General features: G+C 38.2%; 3 protein-coding genes, 2 long non-coding RNA genes and 1 other non-coding gene across 14 annotated transcripts; 5 read left to right on the top strand and 1 right to left on the bottom strand.

Moving 5' to 3' along the window:
- The first annotated feature begins 1,165 nt into the window (after positions 1-1,165).
- LOC117931521 (homeobox-leucine zipper protein ATHB-7) lies at positions 1,166-2,750 on the top strand. The gene is made up of 2 exons (XM_034852486.1): positions 1,166-1,803; positions 1,902-2,750. Exons 1-2 carry the CDS (start codon positions 1,417-1,419, stop codon positions 2,259-2,261), a joined length of 747 nt encoding a protein of 248 aa, XP_034708377.1. The 5' UTR covers positions 1,166-1,416; the 3' UTR covers positions 2,262-2,750.
- A 1,376-nt stretch (positions 2,751-4,126) lies between these two features.
- TRNAL-UAG lies at positions 4,127-4,206 on the top strand. The gene has a single exon. It is a non-coding gene; the product is annotated as a tRNA-Leu (tRNA).
- A 166-nt stretch (positions 4,207-4,372) lies between these two features.
- Positions 4,373-8,192, top strand: LOC117931602 (uncharacterized membrane protein At1g16860-like). Its single transcript, XM_034852589.1, has 4 exons — positions 4,373-4,795; positions 6,863-7,018; positions 7,113-7,324; positions 7,402-8,192. Exons 1-4 carry the CDS (start codon positions 4,484-4,486, stop codon positions 7,616-7,618), a joined length of 897 nt encoding a protein of 298 aa, XP_034708480.1. The 5' UTR covers positions 4,373-4,483; the 3' UTR covers positions 7,619-8,192.
- Positions 8,193-8,213: 21 nt separating this feature from the next.
- Positions 8,214-10,257, bottom strand: LOC117931605. 2 transcript variants are annotated; one of them, XR_004654071.1, is made up of 5 exons: positions 10,125-10,257; positions 9,835-9,921; positions 9,665-9,752; positions 8,602-8,686; positions 8,214-8,498 (listed from the first exon to the last, which is right to left on the bottom strand). It is a non-coding gene; the product is annotated as an uncharacterized LOC117931605 (long non-coding RNA). The 2 variants fall into 2 exon arrangements; XR_004654072.1 differs by having other exon boundaries at positions 8,602-8,665.
- Positions 10,258-10,678: 421 nt separating this feature from the next.
- LOC117931824 lies at positions 10,679-15,516 on the top strand. Of its 8 annotated transcripts, none has more exons than XR_004654098.1 (4): positions 10,679-11,161; positions 11,256-11,300; positions 11,446-13,947; positions 14,351-14,619. It is a non-coding gene; the product is annotated as an uncharacterized LOC117931824 (long non-coding RNA). The 8 variants fall into 8 exon arrangements; XR_004654099.1 differs by lacking the exon at positions 10,679-11,161 and having other exon boundaries at positions 11,180-11,300; positions 11,446-11,489; positions 11,598-13,947; XR_004654097.1 differs by lacking the exon at positions 10,679-11,161 and having other exon boundaries at positions 11,180-11,300.
- A 1,389-nt stretch (positions 15,517-16,905) lies between these two features.
- On the top strand, positions 16,906-18,927 carry LOC117931550 (cytochrome P450 78A3-like). The gene is made up of 2 exons (XM_034852525.1): positions 16,906-17,937; positions 18,034-18,927. The coding sequence occupies exons 1-2, from the start codon at positions 16,975-16,977 to the stop codon at positions 18,664-18,666; spliced, it is 1,596 nt and encodes a 531-aa protein (XP_034708416.1). The 5' UTR covers positions 16,906-16,974; the 3' UTR covers positions 18,667-18,927.
- Positions 18,928-19,580: the final 653 nt, after the last annotated feature.

Raw genomic sequence — 19,580 nt, 5'->3', positions numbered from 1 at the left:
ATATAATATAAAAAATATATTCTTAATAGGACTTTTTATTTTTATTTTTTATTATAATATGTTATATAATAAAAAAATAAATTTAGAAAAAAAACATAAACAAGATGTTATCTAAAAGAAATTAAATTAAATAATTCTTAATTTAATTTTTAAAAATTTTATCACATGCTAACAAATGATTATTAAAAAGTGTTTATAACTTTTTAATATTTAAAAATATTTTCGTTATAATAATTTGTGAAGTTAAAAGATACTTTTTACAAAACTCAAACGATGAAAAGTTTAATATGATTAGGAAGCGAAGATAAATTTACGTATTTACGGTTTAAGTCTATAGATAAGTTAAATTTAGGGTTTAAGATTTAGAGTTTATGATAACCCAAAATTAAAAAATGAGTATGTTTCACGATGTAATGTTTCAGAAACTCTTTTTCATGCCAAGACAACAAGAAAGGAAAGAACAGACACAAACATGGCAGTATGGAAGGACACGATCTGTTTTAGGCTAGACATTGCACCTGATTCTAATGGGGGCATCACAGCTCTGATCCATTCTCCAGTTGTATATGGTCAAAAGATTGATCACAATTCAGCAAAAAAGAAAAAGATATAAGCTAATATTTGGCGAAACAAATGCATATGACTCAGGCAAATCATACCAAAATCTCCATTTTTTTTCTAAGTATTCTCACTGAATTTGGCCCACCAAGTAGGCAGGCAGGCAGGCAGCAATATGCCCTACTCACAGCATTTTATATCACTAAATCTTGACACCTGCAGCTATGGAGGCTAAGAAAATGATAAAAGCAGGAGAATCAAATGGGAGATCTGGAAAAGATTGAAATCATGGATTAATTAAGAATTATGTGATTTAAATTAGTACAACGTGATCCATGCGACCGACACGATGGAGAGCTATGACAAGGTGAAGAATATAATATCATTGGGATTTGTTTTCTATCATGTTATTGACTTAAGATAATAAGATACTGGGTGATAAGCGCATTAGATTAGTAAATAAAGAAGCCGGCTTGTGTCTGTAATCATGGGAGAGAGCCAGTGATCTGGATTATCTGAGCTTGATTGTGTAGAGGGAATTCATCTAAGGAAAAATTTGTATAAGTCAGTGTCGAAAAAGAAAGAAATGGACAATATCAACAAGGCACTGAAGGAAAAGCATTCCTCAATATGGGGCCCTGTGATTTTGAGGCGTAACAACACCCAGAACCAGAGTCTGACTCAAAGCTATAAGATACTATCCATATCATCAGCTGATAAATAGATGCATATCTCGAAGCCCACACAGATCAAGAACATTCTGATATTCTCATTTCAGCCATTCCCCACTTTCCTCACTGTCTGCAAAGCTGTTTTGAGTAGTTGGTCTGAGGAGTTTTTGGGGTCTGGCTCAAGGGTATGAATCTGAATGAGATGTTAGGTGGGGAGGATTATAAGTATTCTCCCATGGCAGCAGTGGATGATGAGTCTTTGGCTCGTCTGAATTCAATTGCAACCGCCAGAAAGAAGAAGGAAAAGAACAAGAGGAGGTTCAGTGATGAACAGATTAGATTATTGGAATCCATGTTTGAGTCTGAGACAAAGCTTGAACCCCGAAAGAAGCTGCAGGTGGCGAAGGAGCTGGGCTTGCAGCCACGGCAGGTTGCGATATGGTTTCAGAATAAGAGAGCTAGGTGGAAGTCAAAGCAGCTGGAGCGGGACTACAGTATACTGAGAGGGAATTACAACAGTCTGGTTTCTCGGTTTGAATCCTTGAAGAAGGAGAAGCAGGCCCTGGTTATACAGGTACCCCATCTATCATTAATTGAGATTTTCCTTTCCTAGTAATCACTCCGAAGGACTTTCATTCAGAAATCTTATTTGGGTGTTTTGGTTTTTGTTAGCTACAGAAGTTGAACGAGATGGTACAGCAGTCTGGAGGGGCAAAACAAGATTCTGAGCAGCGGCTAGTACAGAACAGTGCTGAGAGTGAAGCAGACAACAGAGACAATGGCAATTGTGAATCTGAAGTGAAGCCCAACTTGTCGTTGGAGAGATCAGAACATGGAGGAGGTGTCCTTTCGGACGATGATAGCAGCATAAGGGCCGACTACTTTGTGATGGAAGAAGAGCCCAGCCTTCTGACCATGGTGGAACCTGTTGATGGTTGCTTGACATCACCGGAAGATTGGGGCAGTTGGGACTCTGAGTGTGTGTTTGATCAGTCTAGTGGTAGTTATCAGTGGTGGGATTTCTGGGGTTGAATGATAGATAGAACATTAGAAAATATGGAGGAAATGTATGCAAATAATCTTCCTTCAGTTGATGGAGGCAAAGTCCGGGGCCGGCCATTTTAGATGGCAATGAGCCTAGATTTTGAGGATTGTGGGGACTACAAGTAGAGAAATGAAAATTTTTCATCCTGATCTTTCTGATAGGTGGATGCTAATCTCACTACCCTGTCCAAAGAGGCAATTGCAGTCTAGTCCTGACCTGGTCACAGAAAATGATGTGGTTCTTCACAAAGAACCAAAAATAAAATAATGGGCCATGGAAGCAGGACCAAAAGAAGACGAAACCGGGCGAATGTGTGGTCGGTATGTGCCCTTGTGTCTGTCTGTGTGTGTGGGAGAGGTTTTGTCCAAGCAGGTAGAGATTTTCATCCAGAGAGACTTTGTAGTTGGCAATGTGCTCAACTAAGAAACACAAACCTTTGTTTCCTTACCTAGTTTCCAATTATCTTCTTTATTTAATGGTGTTGCATGGCTGTTTAGATACTGGATCTTCATATTCCACATGATCAGAGACCTCTAAACATACCAAAAAATTGTAGAAAGCTTAAGGGGCATTGAGGGCATCATATCAAACTAACCCAGAAGAAATCATTCAATAGAAAATGGCTGCTCAGTCCACTGTATCCTAAACATCTTGGCAAACTGAAAAGGACAATCAAGGTTGTGCAGATAACACCATTTAAACCACAAAAGCAACTAGTTCTAGCTTGGTCACAAAGAAAATAGAATACAAAAGGAGAATTGGGGATTTTACAGCACCCCCCAAACCCAATCTGTCATAAGCTTTCAGGTTCTCATTCCCTCATCATCCAACAATTGCAGTTTCATGTACTAGTCCTTCTAGTTTTTCCCATATTGCACAAAAAGAAACTGCATGTACTCACAAAAATATATGACAACAAATGTCAGTTACATCTATGGATCAGAAAGAAAAGATACATTCAATCCAGTCAAAGACTGCAGTTGAGAAACAATATGTAAGATTTTCATTTGGTTGAACACAGATTTTTTTGTAAGATGATGTGCTTAAATCTACAAGTACCACACAGAAAGAATGAACGTAAGACCGATTCTCAGACAATTTAACACATAGTGACAAAAATTATTAGAACTGACTTGGTTTCTTCATCCTCCTGTCTCCATTTACTAGGACTACATTTCTGCAAGCCAGTTCTATTCCTGACAGGAATTAACCAAACTGAGTAACAAGGTAAAGCAATCTGTGCATACCCATTAAAGAACACAGCTAGTTTAAATGCTAAATATGGGTAATTAAGGAGCTGAGTTATAGAAACTGCTGTACGTACCCATTAAAGATCAGAAAACAATTGAAAATGGGAAATAAAATTAGTATTCAATATCAACTACCCAAAACAAAAAGTTAACCAAACTGGGAAAGAACAATATAAGGAAACCCAAATTCCTTTTCTCATTGTTAGCTAGCAGGCATATCAAATTATAGGAAATTGAAATCAATAATCCAAGCTAGATTCTATACACAAACTGCAAACCTCCATGAATCCCAAACCATAAATGGCTTCTACATTCTGGGCGTGCTAATTCACCAATATCATGAGTGGAGGGATTTTTAAAATCAAAATCTTGTCTAATGATCTATTTGCTTAATGGATAGAACTGAAGCTTGAGTTCTACAACTTTCACCACAATTCAACATAATGCCCACAGCAGCAGAGAACTGAACTAGAAATTTAGGCTGAACCAGAGATCCCAATTCAAATCTAAATCACCTGTTCGCTTGATGGGTTCGAAAGGGAGTACACCTTGGAGGCATCGGTTTTTGTTTTCATGACCCAGTGTGGATTTTAGACAACAACGACAGTTTGGCCGAGTGGTCTAAGGCGCCAGATTTAGGCTCTGGTCCGAAAGGGCGTGGGTTCAAATCCCACAGCTGTCATCTTTATTCAAATCGGAAATTTTTTACTCACATAATCATATCCCACGTGGCACTAGAAAATAATTTATGAAAGTATCTGAAAAAGGGGTGACGTCTCATGAAATCCAAATATTTTTTGAAACTAGAAGTTGTTAAATTCTGTGACAAAATTATTTAAAAATATTTTCTGCCATTTTCCTCTCTTCCAAACGGAGTATTGAAAAAAGATATAATTTTTGCCTCTATCTCTCACTTACAAGCCCAAAACTTCACTGTGATTTAGTAGAGAGAGAGAGTGATGAACGACCTCTCAAATGCTTCTTCAATCCAGAGCCATTGCTACAGTTGCAAGCCAATTCCATCGCAAGTTCTCTATGTTCTGGTGCCTCTCTTCTTCACCGGCTTGGCGGTCTCAATCTTCATCCTCATTGCTGTTCACAATGCCTTCTTATTCGTCTCTCTCCTCTGTCTCTCAGCTCTCGTCGCTGCTTTTCTCATCTGGAACACCGTCAACTGGAGGCGGAGCAGAGCGCTCTTTTGCTATCTCCGTTCTTTCCCCGACTCCGACCTCCGCCTCGCTCGTCACGGCCAGCTCGTTAAAATTACCGGGGTAATACGCATTTCTTATTATCGTCAGTCGATTCTGTTTGTTGGGTTTTGGTTTTTTGTGCGTTTGGGTAGTGGGATTGTGAAATGAGAAATGGGAAGTTGGATTTTGGGGGGTGTGGTTCTTGGAGTTCTACTTTTGGCGAAAATGGGAAATTTCAATTCAAGAAGTAAAATATTTTTGGGTCGAAATTAAAATTTCAGTTATTTTTTAGGGTTTTGATGATGACCATTTTTGGTTGGAAGATTTTAATTTCTTTGCTTTTTCCGCAATTTTGTGGACTTCTAAATTCGGGTGAATTGTGGAGCTATTTTGATTTTTGATGTGAATTGCTATTGGGACTGGATAGTCTCTTTTTTTAGTAGAATTAGAAGATGGATTGTATTGGTAATGAGAAATGAGCAATGCAGCATTGATTCTCTAGGTTTACAGTAGGGTTTGTTGTTGGGTATAATGAGAGGAAAGAAAATAAAATGCTTTGCTTTCAAATCGTTGATTGCAAGAAAAGTGTTAAGGCTAATTACTGGGGAAACCCCACCAATGTGGGTAGTTGGGAAAGGGTTGATTGCAAAGCAACCAAAAATGGGTGGAAGAGGTCATTTTCGGCTCTTGATGCAGCATTGGATTGGTCTAGGGTTTCAAAATTATCTCTGGGGAACCTTTATGCTTGCAAATGGGTGTTTTGGAATTTTTAACAAAGGAAGAAACTGGCCAAAAGTGACAACATCTTATGGTTGTTGTGAAAAACAGTCTATTCAAGCAACCATAATTTTGATGTAGATGGAAAGAAACAAGTAACAACACAGATCAACTAACCCCGGGTTAGGACCTTATGTTACATAATCAACCTGTGTCTGGAAGGGCAGCTAAATAGTATGAGCATCATAAAACAAAATTGGCATGGTGGTGAGGAGGGAGTGATAGGGTGTGAAGATGGGGGGAAAGCTTGAACCAGAGGAAGGCAGGAAAGTAGGTTGCTGGAGGGGAAGGTAATGGTCTTCCAGGCCTCTAGAACAAAAGCTTGCAAGCTTGCAAGATTCAATATATGCCATGAGGAAAGTTTAGAAAAGAAAAGAAAAAAAAAAGAAAGAAAGAAAGGAGGAAGGAAGGGGGAGCCTTCCCTAATTTTCTAAAGCAAGACCTTAAAAGCCTCCCTAACCGGGGGTAGAGTCATTTGCTTCAGAGGGAAGGATACGACCTTAGAAGTTCAAAGAGTGTATAATCCTTACAGTAATGATGTAAATCTATGGGGAGAAGTTTTAATCTGCTTAAGTTGTCTTGTACCGAACATATAGCAAAATGACATACACATTACTTGGCTAAAAATGAAAACTTTTCCTGAAAAAGAAGTGCTCATAGCAGGAAATGGACAAAAATTACTAACATATGAAACCTAAGCTAGATCACTTGCTTAGGTCAATCAAAGTCTGTTGTATGCATAAATAGGAAAAAGGATACTTTCTATTTATTGGTCAAGTTTGTGCAAATTTCTTCAAATGAAAATTTTGACATTGCAAACTTGAGAGTTTGGAATTTAAATGGTGTTGACAGTTATAATTTCATTTCTTCTTGATCATGAACTAATAGGGTATTTTTGAGAATCAGTGAATGAGGTTTTTACTCGATCCTTGTTTATTTGGACTAAAAAATCTTTGGGTGATGGATGTTTCTCTTAGCCATATCATTGATAGTTTTGGTTCTTGCTAGTGCGACCTCAGTTCTTGCTCCCCCTTCCTGTTCCAAGTTCATTGTGAATATTCTATTTGCACATCGGGAAGTAAAAAAGAGTCCTTTTTGAACAAGAACAATCACAATTGACTTGTATGCTTATGTCAAAGACCTGATGCAGGAACTCTTTATCAAATTAACTTCTGTTTAATGTAAATGATACAAAATGATCATGCATTTCAATATTTGTCCAAAGATGTAAATACCGGCATTAATCGTCATGACGCCCACTTCCATTTTGTTCTCATTTTATCCATTATATGAATTTTGCTCATAGTAGATAGTATCTGCAGTTAAGTTGATTGTGAGCTAACAGCATTCTAATCTTCTGGTGATTTTCAGCTAGTATCATGTGGGAACATCTCCCTGGAATCTTCATACGAAAAGGCTACCCGATGTATTTATACATCTACTCTTTTGTATGAATACCGAGGACTTGGTTTGAAGCTTGCAGATGCTAAAGTGCCATGCTTTGGATGGGGGTTAGCATATTATGAGGTATGTGAATTGTTCATAACAACAAAAGTAAAAATCTCAATATCTAATATATCTATGTTAAAAAGATAATGTGCTAGGGCTTTCTCTCTGGCAGAGGTTCTCCACAGACTTTTACATCACTGATAGTAAGTCGGGCATCAGAGCTTTGGTGAAAGCTGGCTCAGGCTCAAGAGTCACTCCCCTGATCGTTGAGAGCAGACTGGTAAACACCACAAGAAAATGCAGATTTCTGTCTTCTCACTTCAAGAAATGGCTAGCAGAGCGAAACATCTCAGGCCAAGCTCGTCTATTGCGTCTAGAAGAAGGGTAACTCTCTTTTTAGTTGTTTTTTCTACTTGTTTTGATACAGGTCTTTGAGGGAGCTTATAAGCTGCAGCTTGCAGGTATGTCAAGGAAGGCAGCTCCATGGCTGTAATCGGAATGTTGCATAGGGATAATGACGCATTGACGATTGTTCAACCCCCAGAGCTCCTCTCTACAGGATGCCTATGGCGAAAGCTTCTTCTCCCAGTTGATATTGATGGGGTGATTCTGGGGGTTCCTGAGATGGTTGGCCCAGTGGCCAACCCCCCAAGTTCCATGCAACAGTGGGAACATTAATTTGACCTTATAGAGGAATATAGGTGTAGGATATATATATTTTTTTTGACATTCTTTTTCAGCTGCTTGTCACGGACTCAGGCCCATGGGACATTTGGAGCATGTAGTGACATGGTGCTACTAATTATCGTATGCTCGAGCTCAAAAAGATATACAATCTAAAGCAATTGATTTTCAATCTTGGCCTGGTTGCTGGTACGCCTACCATGGTATTTTCTCAACTTCCATCCTGATTCCTGTTCTATATTCTTTGTTCCTCTTTTTGCACTGGCCATGGCTATGAAGCATTACATGGTCCTGTAGATTTATTATCCAAACCTAACTTACTCTAGCAGGAAATTCGAATTCCAGAAGTGATTGTTCAGAATAAACCCTAGAGAATGAAATTATCCCACATTCAAGTCAATTGAACCTGCAAATTAAAATCAAATTGGAGCTGCTGGGAATTCTCATTCAAGATTAATATCCACACATAAGGTAATCAGCATTCGCTCCTGGGAACTCATTCCGTGCCTGAAATCTCCATATCCTCCATTGCCATGCATTCTTCGGAGGAAGCACAGTTTCTTGTGGAGTTACGTGTTATGATGGACAATGGGCACAAAAGAGAAAAATAATTCAATATATAGTTAAAGTAAAATTGGATGATATGATAACATCTTATAACAAACTAAGTGAACTCTCATGTTTCAACCATCATACCAATGACCGTTTCAGTGACCGGCCCAACTATGAAATGGCAGCAATCAAATTTCAAAACAGTTCAAATTCAAACTCCCCATGGGTAGATTTAGGCTGCATTTAGATGTATCCAACCTACTCCCAATACTTTAGGGGGACTTCAAAATGACATCTACTTGATCTTCTTCTTTGGCCTTAACTGCAATTAAGACATAAACAATAAATAAGATGAGACCATCCATATTGAAAAGAAAAGATGAATCATAAACAAAATAAAACCATCAAAGCAAAGAGAAAAGCACCTGGTTGCCATGCCCATTCTTCTTCCCGCAGAAGACAGCGTGAGGATGTTGAAAAGCATAACATCTGCAACACAATTTTTTTTTTCTTTTTCCAATAGGTAAAGTTAGGCAAGATCAAAATCAAGAAAACACAAAGGAATCATGTTAAATATGCAGCATAATTAAAATTGTCACTGCTATGAAGGATGTGCCAGAATAAGAATACTGATCATACTAGGAACACTAATCATACAAAACGTAGATATGAAAGTTGAAAAATCAGAGATTGGACACAACAAAGTATGATAGAGACATGCCAAAAACAATTTCATTAATGAAGCTAACAAATGGGATTGAATGCTCCTTTACATCAAGTAATGGTATTTCTATGGTTGACTCAGGTCCCACATTCAGACTTTTTTAGAAGGTTAATCTTGAATTCTGTAACTGTAATATATCACAAATTAGCTATATATACAAGGGATGGTCTAATTGACAACAGGATTGTTGAAGAAACCGTATGTGGCCTAAAGAGTCCCTCCAGCCATTCATCTCAATCATACAAATGGCCTTAAACCCATCAACCTTGTTTTCAGAAGGAAAGTCCTTGGGCAAATATTACCATTCATAGTTGTGCAAAAGAAACAGAACCCACCTTAAAACAGTGAATAGGCAAGAAGGAAACGACCAAAAGAGGAAATATTCCATATTTTTTGGACAAACAATGGTACAAATTGTATTATGGGACCGGTATGCACCAACCACATATGTCGAAGCGCTCTTTGTATAAGTAAGGCTTTCTGGTTTATGGGAACATTAGACATCACTAAGGACCCCATTCACTTGTCTCTTTGTATGATAAGTGCGCCTCTTGCCTTTTAAGTCATGCATCAAGTTTTGTTGCATGTGAATCAGTGGCAGCTAGTTAAGCTTATAATATAAGGGTTTTATAACATAAGTTCTTGTAATCTAGAAGATAATGCAAACAAATTAATGTATATTCAAGCGATGAAATATCATAAAATCCTGATATATGCAAAAAGGCATCCAATTGAGTGTAATATGATAACTCCACAGAACTTACTTCCGGCGTATCATCTTATACTGGTTGCACTTTCTGTCCCATGCCATCAAAGACGGTTCGATAGTAATGACACCACGAAGCGTTCATTCTACACGTTAAAACACCCCTTCAAGATCCATGTTTAATCAAACAGAAAAGGCGCCGCATATGGAGAGAATAAAAACCCTAACCTTTCTGGATATTGTAATCAGCCAGAGTACGGTCATCTTCCAGTTGTTTTCCGGCAAAGATCAGCCTTTACACGTGCGGCGGAATCCCTAAGAAAAAAAAAACCAATAGAATTTAGAAGATATGATATAATCAGATCATTGAAACCTCGTTTGGTAGGTGAGAATCCGTAGAAAGTTAACAAAAAAAAAAAAGAAAAAAGAAGAGAGAACTTCATGGAAATTCAGAGCCTTCCTCTTCTCCTTGATTTTCTCATCAACCAAACATAAAATTGAGATTTTTCACACAGTACCTTCCATGTTCAGAATCTTGGCCTTGACATCGTCGACAGTGTCGGTTGATTCCACCTCGACGGTGATTGTTTTCCCAGTTAGGGTTTTGACAAAGAGCTGCATTTTCTCGACAGTTCGGCCGATTTGGGATGATTTCGTGGTTGGAGAAAGAAATATTTGGAGTTGGGCTCAACACTAGGGCACCGATATTTTACTGGGCTCGGAGTATGTAGTGGACCTTATGGTTGAGCCCACTTATACCAAGACTGGCCCACACAATAGGTCATCGGGCCTGTAACTGGGCCGGCTTACATCTTAATTGTCGTAACTTTCCAAAGGGGTTGAGCCCTAGGCTCTTACTCAGGAAAAGTTCTCATAAAGCATGACTTTTTTTAGAATAATATATATATATATATATATATATATATATATATATATATATATATATATATATTTTTTTTTTTATTATTATTATGGAAATTATATATATTTTTTTCTTTTTCTTTTTTAATTTTTTATCTATGGCAATAAAATTTTCCTGCGCGATCAAAATGTGAAAGAAAATTTTACGGCTCAACAAAAATGCCGAGAAGAAATTGGAGGTAATAACTGTTTTAGTTAATTGCTTTTTTCAGTTGTAAAATTGGCATGGATGATCTAAAATAATCGGGTGTTTACAACAATGATAAAGTAGATTAGCCTCCGTTTGGTTGCTGAGAAATGGTAGGAAAATAAGTAAAATTGTGACTCCAAATTTTTCATGTTGGACCTTTAATCAACTATAATAGTAAGCTTATACAACTTTAGTTCTTTTCTTTTAGAGGGCTGAATATTTTGTAATTTTCTCGAGAACCAAACAGACGGTTCTGCTGCTAGGTATGTGGAAATAGAGCGATTGCTTGTATCGGTGTTTGAAGTATTTGTATTGCCTGCAAAAGTGAAAAATTTGTGTTACATTTTATCTCTTTAAATCGAGAAAAATACTTCTAAATGGTTTTCACTGGAAGCGAAAGGAAGCTGGAGATAGAGTTGGGGTTTGTGCCCATGGCTGAGCAGAGTTTGTGAAATCCTTATTCTATTCTATTTTTTTTTAGTGGGAAATTGGATAAGGATATTCTTTAGATTTCTTGAATTTGATTTCACAAATACAGGTATCAAGTAACCTAATCCAAGCCCCTTTCTTGAATGGCCTGCAGGTATTAGTCTACTGGGGCTTTTCTTTGTTTTTATTTCTTGGTTTTTCTCCAGATTTGTATACTGGTACTATCTACATTGATGTCATTCACGTTAAATTCTTATATTCTTTGATTGTGACTACTTAAGAAAATTTTCTATTTCCAGGATATTCGGGGATGGGCTCAGATTGCTATGGCTTCAAAGAATTGGTTTGTCTTGTTGGGAAGTTAGTGATAAACATCTGCCCCTCTTTCTCTTGCTTGGACCATTAATAATGACACTGTTTGTTGTTGTTGATCTTTATTGTATGTCTCTAGGTTATAATGCCAATGACTTGGATTCAGATGATTGGAAGAGCTATGAAAATTAAAGAGAAAAATACTTTCCTGTCAAATTCCACCATGAAAAAGTGAGTTCAATTTGCTACCACTTCTTTCCTATTTGCAGAAGTGGCAAATCAATTTGTTTCATTTGATTGGAGACTTGTGAGCCTTATGCATTTTATAAACTAGTTATGTTGGGTTACGCACTAATGCAAAAGCCTCTATATATGGAGCATTGGCCACACCCTATTCGCTATAATTTTAAGCCGCACTTTCTCCACTTTATGTTTTTCCTTTTGGTCCGCATTTTATATGCTGTGTCTTCAATAATTTCCTACAATAATTGCCTCTTGAATATTGAACCGAAGTTCTACGCCCTTGGTACACTAGGACACTTTCAATGGTTGAAAATGATGGTATCGGGTCATTGACTCAGGAGGTCCTGTTGTATGTCAGTCTTGGTATTTAATGATATGCACAATATGCTATTGTAGAAGCATTCATAGAGGGTTTAGAAATCTTATGGCGTGTTTGCATGCCAACTGTTTGATTTTATTGCACTGTTGGTTTGGTGGAACACCCATCAAATGATCAAAATCGCTTTCAGTAGGAGGATTCAGATTAATATTCTCATGCACCCCTTGATGCATAACAAGAGACGATTCACAGACTTTATTTGTTTTTATATGTATGAGGAGGTATATTTGGTGATGTGGTACTAAATTTGTGGTAAAAGTCTGACAACTGGCAAATGCTAATGTCTGGTCCCCTAACAATTCAACATTAATTAGTGAGTTTTGAAGAAAATACATACAGATATATGCACCTACCCGCTTTCCTGTTTGATATCTAGTGAATGGTGGAGTTGGCACACATCACATCTCACTCCCTCCCCCTGTGTATGATATGGCAGGGGAAAGGATGCCACTGCCAATTGCCAACCTATGAGGCTCAAACATCCTAATAAATTGTCCACTAAATTAAGCTAATCAACTTTCCAAGTTGACCTCCATTGGTTTATTCTATTGACTTATCAGTCAACAAAAAATCTGTACAGCTAGTTTCCTTCTGATTATGAGTGGCTTTTTAACTAACTCACTGTTATTAATGTATTATTCTCTGCCTAGGAAAATACATGGGTTTTAGCACTTCATAATGCGTTTTGTTGACATAGCAGTGTTGAAAAGATCTGTCCTGAAATCGTTTTGATTCTAAAAATGGGTGATTGGGCCTCTCTTCTGGAGTAATGTTCTGTTGTCTCTTAAAATTTAAGCAGTAGTAGAAATATGGGGATTCAAACAAAATGGTATCTAGGATCCGCCTAGATTACACTATACCAAAGAATTTGCACATTTTTTATCATAAAATATTTGCACTATCGCTCCACTAGATTGTCTATTTTAATCTCCTCCCAAATCACAAAAAGCTTCAATAAGCATGAGGGGGAGAATAACTTGACCACCATGAGAAGATTGAAACCAAGATATGATTCGTCCACAGCCAGAGTTTATATTCATTTCTTATCATGATTGATCTATAATTCAGATTGAAAATCTTAAACAAAAACATTATTGACTATTCTAGTTTGCTTAATTTAACGATCTAGAGCTAGGTTTCCTACAGTGTGATGTAGCTCATTTTTATATCATATGCTATTAGTCCCTTGAAAAGCATTGCTCCATTAGATGGTGGCATATGCTCTGTTTGGGTAGATCTATGAAACTGTAACGAAGTTGTTCATCACCAACCATTTTTAATAAAGAAAGGAAAGAAAATTAGGAATGGAAAGAAAAGAGGGTTGGTGAACTTTAGGCATGCAAGTTGCAGGAGGTGTTCATTCATGATTAATTATTAATTCTTTCCTGAATCAAATCTTTGCACAGGATCAAGGGAATATGAGCTCATAGATTTTCCTTTTGTTTATCTATTTCCTCACACTTAATTTATGCTCCTAACATGTCCTAAAGTTCTCAACTACACAAAGATGGGTGCTTCTCTCCAGTAAGTGTCTCCTTTCTCTATTATTTGAACTCATGTATTTGTGTATATAAATGCTATAAAAATACTGTTTTTTTTTTCAGGTTATGGATCATAGCATTATTTGATACAAAATACTGAACCCAAGTTTTCTTTCTCTTTATTCTTTTTAATGTCCAAATCGATATTTCAGAGTCTTTATAGATCCAAATGTAGGACCAAGCATGCTTGGAAAAGTCTGCTGTTCAACCTTTTTCAGTCAAAGGCAGAAGTGGCATTGAAAAGGTGACCCCTCACCAACTTGTGGGTGACCAGAGGGCAGAGAGAACCCATAAAGAGGGCTTCTCAAAGGACCACGGATTTAAAGGTGAACAAATTCTTTGCTCTATCGTTCAAAGATTCAAATTTTGAAAAGAGAAAGAAAGAAAACAGGGAAAAAAGAAAAATGAAAAATGTCAAGAATCTTTAGACCTGACTTCCCCCACTCCCCCAACCAAAGCCAGTCAGAAAGTAATTTCCTGGTTAGATTATGGCATCGAATCCAATCATCGTTCGAGTTGTTTAAACCAAGTGGGTTAGGCAGTAACCGTCCCACTGAAAAAACCGATATTTCACCTTCATTCCTGTGTAATTGATTATCAAGTGTTGGTTTGGTTTGAGAATACATTTATGAACCGGCATCAATACACGAAAGATGCGGATAATACCCATTTGCATATTGGACATATAATAATCTATGTTGTTGGGTTGTCTTGTGACTTGTTGTCTAGGGTCATGGGAAGAATTATATATATATATGGCACCATGAGAAGATTCTGGGAAGTTTTGCTGGCTTTCCAAGGAGACAACAACAACAAAGACAGGTATATTTGATTTGCATATGGTCTTCACTTTATAGTATTCAAAGGGCTTTTGGGAGATATGGATTTTACTTTATTGATTTATTCATGTACCATCTCTCAATCATGCTTAAAGATTTCATTTGTTTACTAATTAAAAAATGCGTCAACCTTTTAAGGTTCTTTCTAGTAGTTGAAAGTAGATGGCTGTGTTTAATTAACTAACAAGAGAAAAAACTCTGTTTGGCTTCCCGGAAACTCATCGCCTCACCTTAGCCTATGGGGTGGAGACCATGGTTTGTATCATTCATGGATAGTGATTGGATTACTAGATTATATGTATGAGTTCTAATTCCTTTTCTCGCCGTGTACTATGGTTGAACTCATTTTCTTCACGTGGACGGAAAGTGAGAGAAAATTTGTTCTTGGGATGGCAAGTGCATTATTGAATTGGTTTTTAGTGTTTATTGGGTTGGTGAAACAGTGATTCGTGTGTACATGTATATCGTCATGAAAACGAATATGGTTGACGAATTGGTGAGATAAAATCTCCCTATCATATTAATCAAATCATCCCACACGTGCGCTTAGAAAATACCCATCCCTAGTCGTTTCTGGTTTTTTTTTTTTTAATAAAAAGTTTCACTAAATATAAAATAATTTATATAAATTTTTTATAGTATTAATATTATTCCTATAAATTTTAAAATTTTGGATTTTTTTCAAGTCAAAAAGCAATGATTATAGTGCAATAATAAAAGATTAGAAAAAAAAAAAAAAAAAAACACGAAGAAAAATTACTCCTATTGACCCAGTCACCCAGGTCAAGTGTCGTCCTCGGTAATTGGAATGGAAAAGGAAAAAGTGAAATTGAGAGCATTGATGTGTAATATAATAATAATAAAATAGAGATATATTTGTCTGCTGTGGATTTGAAGCAGCAAAATCAACGGCGAGGGATAACTGAAGGAGCAACGTCACCGTACGAGCCTACATCCAGTGCAGACAGACATACAGCTTAAAAGTGTAGGTCCCTTTGTTCTGCTTTTTCTTTACGCCATCTTATGATCATACCATGTGTGTTGTCTGATCCTAATTTCCCCATTTTACCCCTTCCTACTTATTCCTCAAATTTTATGAAAAAAATTTATCTTTCAAGTCATTAAATTATTATTTGAACCTTGAAAATGGCTTTTTTTTTTTACAATATTTTATTTATTTATTTAAGTATGATTAAATAAAACATTATTCAAACATAGAAACTTATTACTTAACTTGGATAAAATTTTTTACAGCGGAATATATCTATAAGCATTGCGAGTCTATTTTTAAAATATTTTTATTAAAGATAAAAATAAATAAGGTATTTTAAATTAATTGAGAATTGTAAGCTTCGTAATTAAAAATGATATAAAAGACATAAATGGGGGATAAAGGGAGGGTAGAATAGGAAATATAGGACAGGCAGTGGTGAAATGGGTACCGTGAAAAGCGCTGTCACACAAAAATTAACCCTGTATGAACGCCGCGTGTACAGATGCGAAATAAATAGCTTTGGTACGCGGGTAGGAGGAGTTGTCACCATCATGTCCACACTCAGCATGTATCGCCACGTGGAATCACCTCAATAACCCTTCATTTGTTGTTATTCACCCTCCGTCTCTCCCATACTCCCCAAAATCAGTGTATGCGCCATGAGTGCATGGGCCTCCTGTGCACCCACCCTTATGACCCGACAACATCCAGCCACAGGACCCCCACGTGTCGAATTCACACACATGTAATTTACTCCTCCATGTTAATTTGTCTCTCCCTCTCCATCACGCGCTTGCTGCCGCGTCCGGGCGTCCCTCCCTACTCTTGTACTTTATTGTTTATATTGGTTTTTGGTAATTGGGTCGAATTTCCTTAAGCCTCCGTCCTTGTGTGCGAGAAATACTTGCCTTGTACGTCAAGCTTAAGTTTAAAACTATTATTGATTTATAATAAATTTTTAATTAAAATATTATTGATAAAAGCATTTTCGCAAAATATTTCTTACATCAAACTTAAAAATAAAAACAAGTGAGGGAGTGATTAGTTGAAAGTAAAAACAAAATGTAGAATTTTTTTTTTTAATTATTTTTTTAAGAAATAGAGAAATTCAACCCCTAATAAATACAACAGACAAGATGCAGAAAAAAGTGTACAATAATTGTGGGAGTCACTCTCCACTAAATGAATATGGGAGTACGGTCGGGTCTGAAGACATAGTAAACGTAAGCAAGACAGAGCCTAGGAGCACATGATCTCATCTGATTGGCTCGTCCAATCCACGCGCTGTACTGTCTCTCACTCACACCTTTCCCACCATTCCTCTTGCTCTCGTGACGGCGCAGCATAGTTTTTTTCTCTTTATTATTTCCATATATATTTTCAGTTATACGGTCCTACTTCTCGGTATAACGGTTATTTTTAAGCTTCACTATATAAACCCTTACTCCCTCCCTAGTTTTTGCCCCAAAAGCAAAGCCTCCTCTTCTTCTTCTTCTAGCGTGACTGTGCTGCAACCCATCATGGGAACACATGTTGAAAGCTTTTGGATCTTCGCTTTGGTTTCCAAATGCGAAGCTCTTTCTCTGGCCAGCATTGCATGGGTCGTTTTCTTTGCTTGGTTTCTGATGAGCTTGATTTTCTGGGCTTACCCTGGTGGCCCCGCTTGGGGGAAGTACAGGTGGAGGAAAGCTTCTCCGTCGGCTTCCATGGGTAAGCCGATACCGGGTCCAAGAGGTTTTCCGGTGGTTGGGAGTATGAAGCTTATGGCCAGCCTTGCCCACCACCGGATTGCTGCGGCGGCGGAGGCCTGTGGAGCCAAGCGGCTTATGGCTTTCAGCCTGGGCGAGACTCGGGTTATCGTTACCTGCAATCCTGATGTTGCGAAAGACATTCTGAACAGCTCCGTGTTTGCTGATCGTCCGGTGAAGGAGTCGGCTTACAGTCTGATGTTCAACAGAGCAATTGGGTTCGCTGCCTACGGAGTTTACTGGCGAACCCTCCGGAGGATCGCTGCCACGCATCTCTTCTGCCCGAAACAGATCAAAGCCTCGGAGGCTCAGCGAGCGGAGATCGCCGCTGAAATGGCGGCAATGTTTGGAGAAAACACAGAGCCTTTCCACGTCCGAGACGTCCTGAAACGGGCTTCACTCAGCAGCATGATGTGCTCTGTTTTTGGACGAAAATACCAGCTCGATTCCTCCAACAACGAAGCTCACGAACTCAGGACTCTTGTCGAAGAAGGCTACGACCTCTTGGGCACTCTCAACTGGTCCGACCACCTTCCCTTTCTCGGAGACTTTGACCCACAAAAGATCCGCATGAGATGCTCCAACCTTGTCCCCAAAGTCAACCGCTTCGTTACCAGAATCATCGCTGAACACCGTGCCCGAACCACTGAAAAAATCCGAGATTTCGTTGATGTTTTGCTCTCCCTTCAAGGGCCTGATAAATTATCCGACTCCGATATGATCGCCGTCCTTTGGGTAAGCAAGTACTTCAATACAATTATCTTTTCTTAATCCTGAATTAACACATAATTAAATGAGACTGATGGTAATTTAACTCTTCTTTTGTTCTAGGAAATGATATTTAGGGGGACTGATACAGTGGCGGTTTTGATCGAGTGGATACTCGCGAGGTTGGTGCTCCACCCCGACGTCCAATCACGAGTCCACGACGAGCTCGACAGGGTCGTCGGAGAGTCACGCGCTGTCGCCGAGTCTGATATCACGGCCATGGAGTACCTCCCCGCGGTGGTGAAAGAGGTTATCAGGCTGCACCCTCCTGGTCCACTCCTCTCGTGGGCTCGATTGGCTACAACTGATACAACCGTTGATGGGCATCACGTGCCAGCTGGGACTACAGCCATGGTCAATATGTGGGCCATCACCCGGGACCCGAACGTGTGGTCAGACCCACTCGAATTTAAGCCCGATAGGTTCTCTGGAATGGGAGCTGACACCGATATATCTGTATTCGGTTCTGATCTTCGACTCGCCCCGTTTGGATCGGGCCGCAGGGTCTGCCCTGGAAAGACTCTTGGGTTGACCACGGTCACCTTTTGGGTAGCCTCGCTTTTGCACGAGTTTGAATGGAAGCCGTTGGATGGGAATAATAACGTTGACCTGTCGGAAGTTCTGAAGCTGTCGTGTGAGATGGAGAAGCCCCTCACCGTCAAAGTGCACCGTAGGCGTAGTACCTCATCCCCATAAATAAATAAATAAAATCAAATCAAATAGCCCAAAAACTATAAGAAAAAAGAATGAAAAAAGAAGTAAAAGAATTGTTAAATCTCAACCGTTTATCCACCCTCTATATATATACCGTGTTGCTATGCTTGGGCTCTGTTTGGGTGTCATGTTTTGTTTTGACAAGTTTAGAATCAAGGCCTTTTATTTTATTGAACTTCCTAAACCGTTGTATATATTCGGAGTGAAGTAATACCATTAAGGGCAAGTTCCAAGTTTCTATCTTCTTATTTTCCTAGCTTGCATATCTTGTATGAAAACTTTCCCACGTTATGTCACATCAATTCAAACCTAATTAAAAATTCATCATTTCAGAGAAGACAAACCATCGCACTTTAGTCCAATTTTTTTTTCAAAATTTTATCATTCGAAATTATCGACCTATACTAAATATTCTAGTTTAGGTTTGGGTTTAGGTTTGAAACATTGTAGTAAAAATTTCCCTTAGCATCCATAAAAGTAGTGCTTGGTGTATAACATTGTAGTAACAAGTAACAACATCTTTTGGGATTTTGAGCCCATGATGGGACCATGATCCTTATTGTACACGTGTTTAGCCAAAATTTAGAAAGTTGTGATCATGAGCAACTCAACACATGTCATGAAATCAAAGCCTCCAATGCATCATGGATCCTACAAATTGTAGGCTTGAGTTCGATGGGTCCCCAAGCCCGGGACGGCTTTCCTTATATATATATAAGCGGTTTCCTCTTGCCTCTCCATTTATATATCATATTTTGCTCCAACATTTTTGGAAACTATAGCCCAAACAACATCCCAATATGGTGGATATTTCACTTCCTGTGGGAGACGTTGATGTTTTCCGTTTCCTTGATATTCTCTCATTGTCCGTAGTAAAAATCTTCTTAGGCTTGTAG

Source organism: Vitis riparia, chromosome 15, assembly GCF_004353265.1.
Source record: "Vitis riparia cultivar Riparia Gloire de Montpellier isolate 1030 chromosome 15, EGFV_Vit.rip_1.0, whole genome shotgun sequence".
Taxonomy (NCBI): Eukaryota; Viridiplantae; Streptophyta; class Magnoliopsida; order Vitales; family Vitaceae; genus Vitis; species Vitis riparia.
This window is presented reverse-complemented; position numbering and strand designations above follow the sequence as displayed.

Excerpts from the sequence above, each read along its gene's own strand:
- LOC117931602 (XM_034852589.1), top strand. The coding sequence starts at position 4,484 with ATGAACGACCTCTCAAATGCTTCTTCAATCCAGAGCCATTGCTACAGT. Across the intron at positions 7,019-7,112 it reads GGGGGTTAGCATATTATGAG|AGGTTCTCCACAGACTTTTA; the intron begins GTATGTGAATTG and ends TCTCTCTGGCAG. Across the intron at positions 7,325-7,401 it reads CTATTGCGTCTAGAAGAAGG|GTATGTCAAGGAAGGCAGCT; the intron begins GTAACTCTCTTT and ends TGCAGCTTGCAG.
- LOC117931550 (XM_034852525.1), top strand. The coding sequence starts at position 16,975 with ATGGGAACACATGTTGAAAGCTTTTGGATCTTCGCTTTGGTTTCCAAA. Across the intron at positions 17,938-18,033 it reads ATATGATCGCCGTCCTTTGG|GAAATGATATTTAGGGGGAC; the intron begins GTAAGCAAGTAC and ends CTTTTGTTCTAG.
- LOC117931521 (XM_034852486.1), top strand. The coding sequence starts at position 1,417 with ATGAATCTGAATGAGATGTTAGGTGGGGAGGATTATAAGTATTCTCCC. Across the intron at positions 1,804-1,901 it reads AGCAGGCCCTGGTTATACAG|CTACAGAAGTTGAACGAGAT; the intron begins GTACCCCATCTA and ends GGTTTTTGTTAG.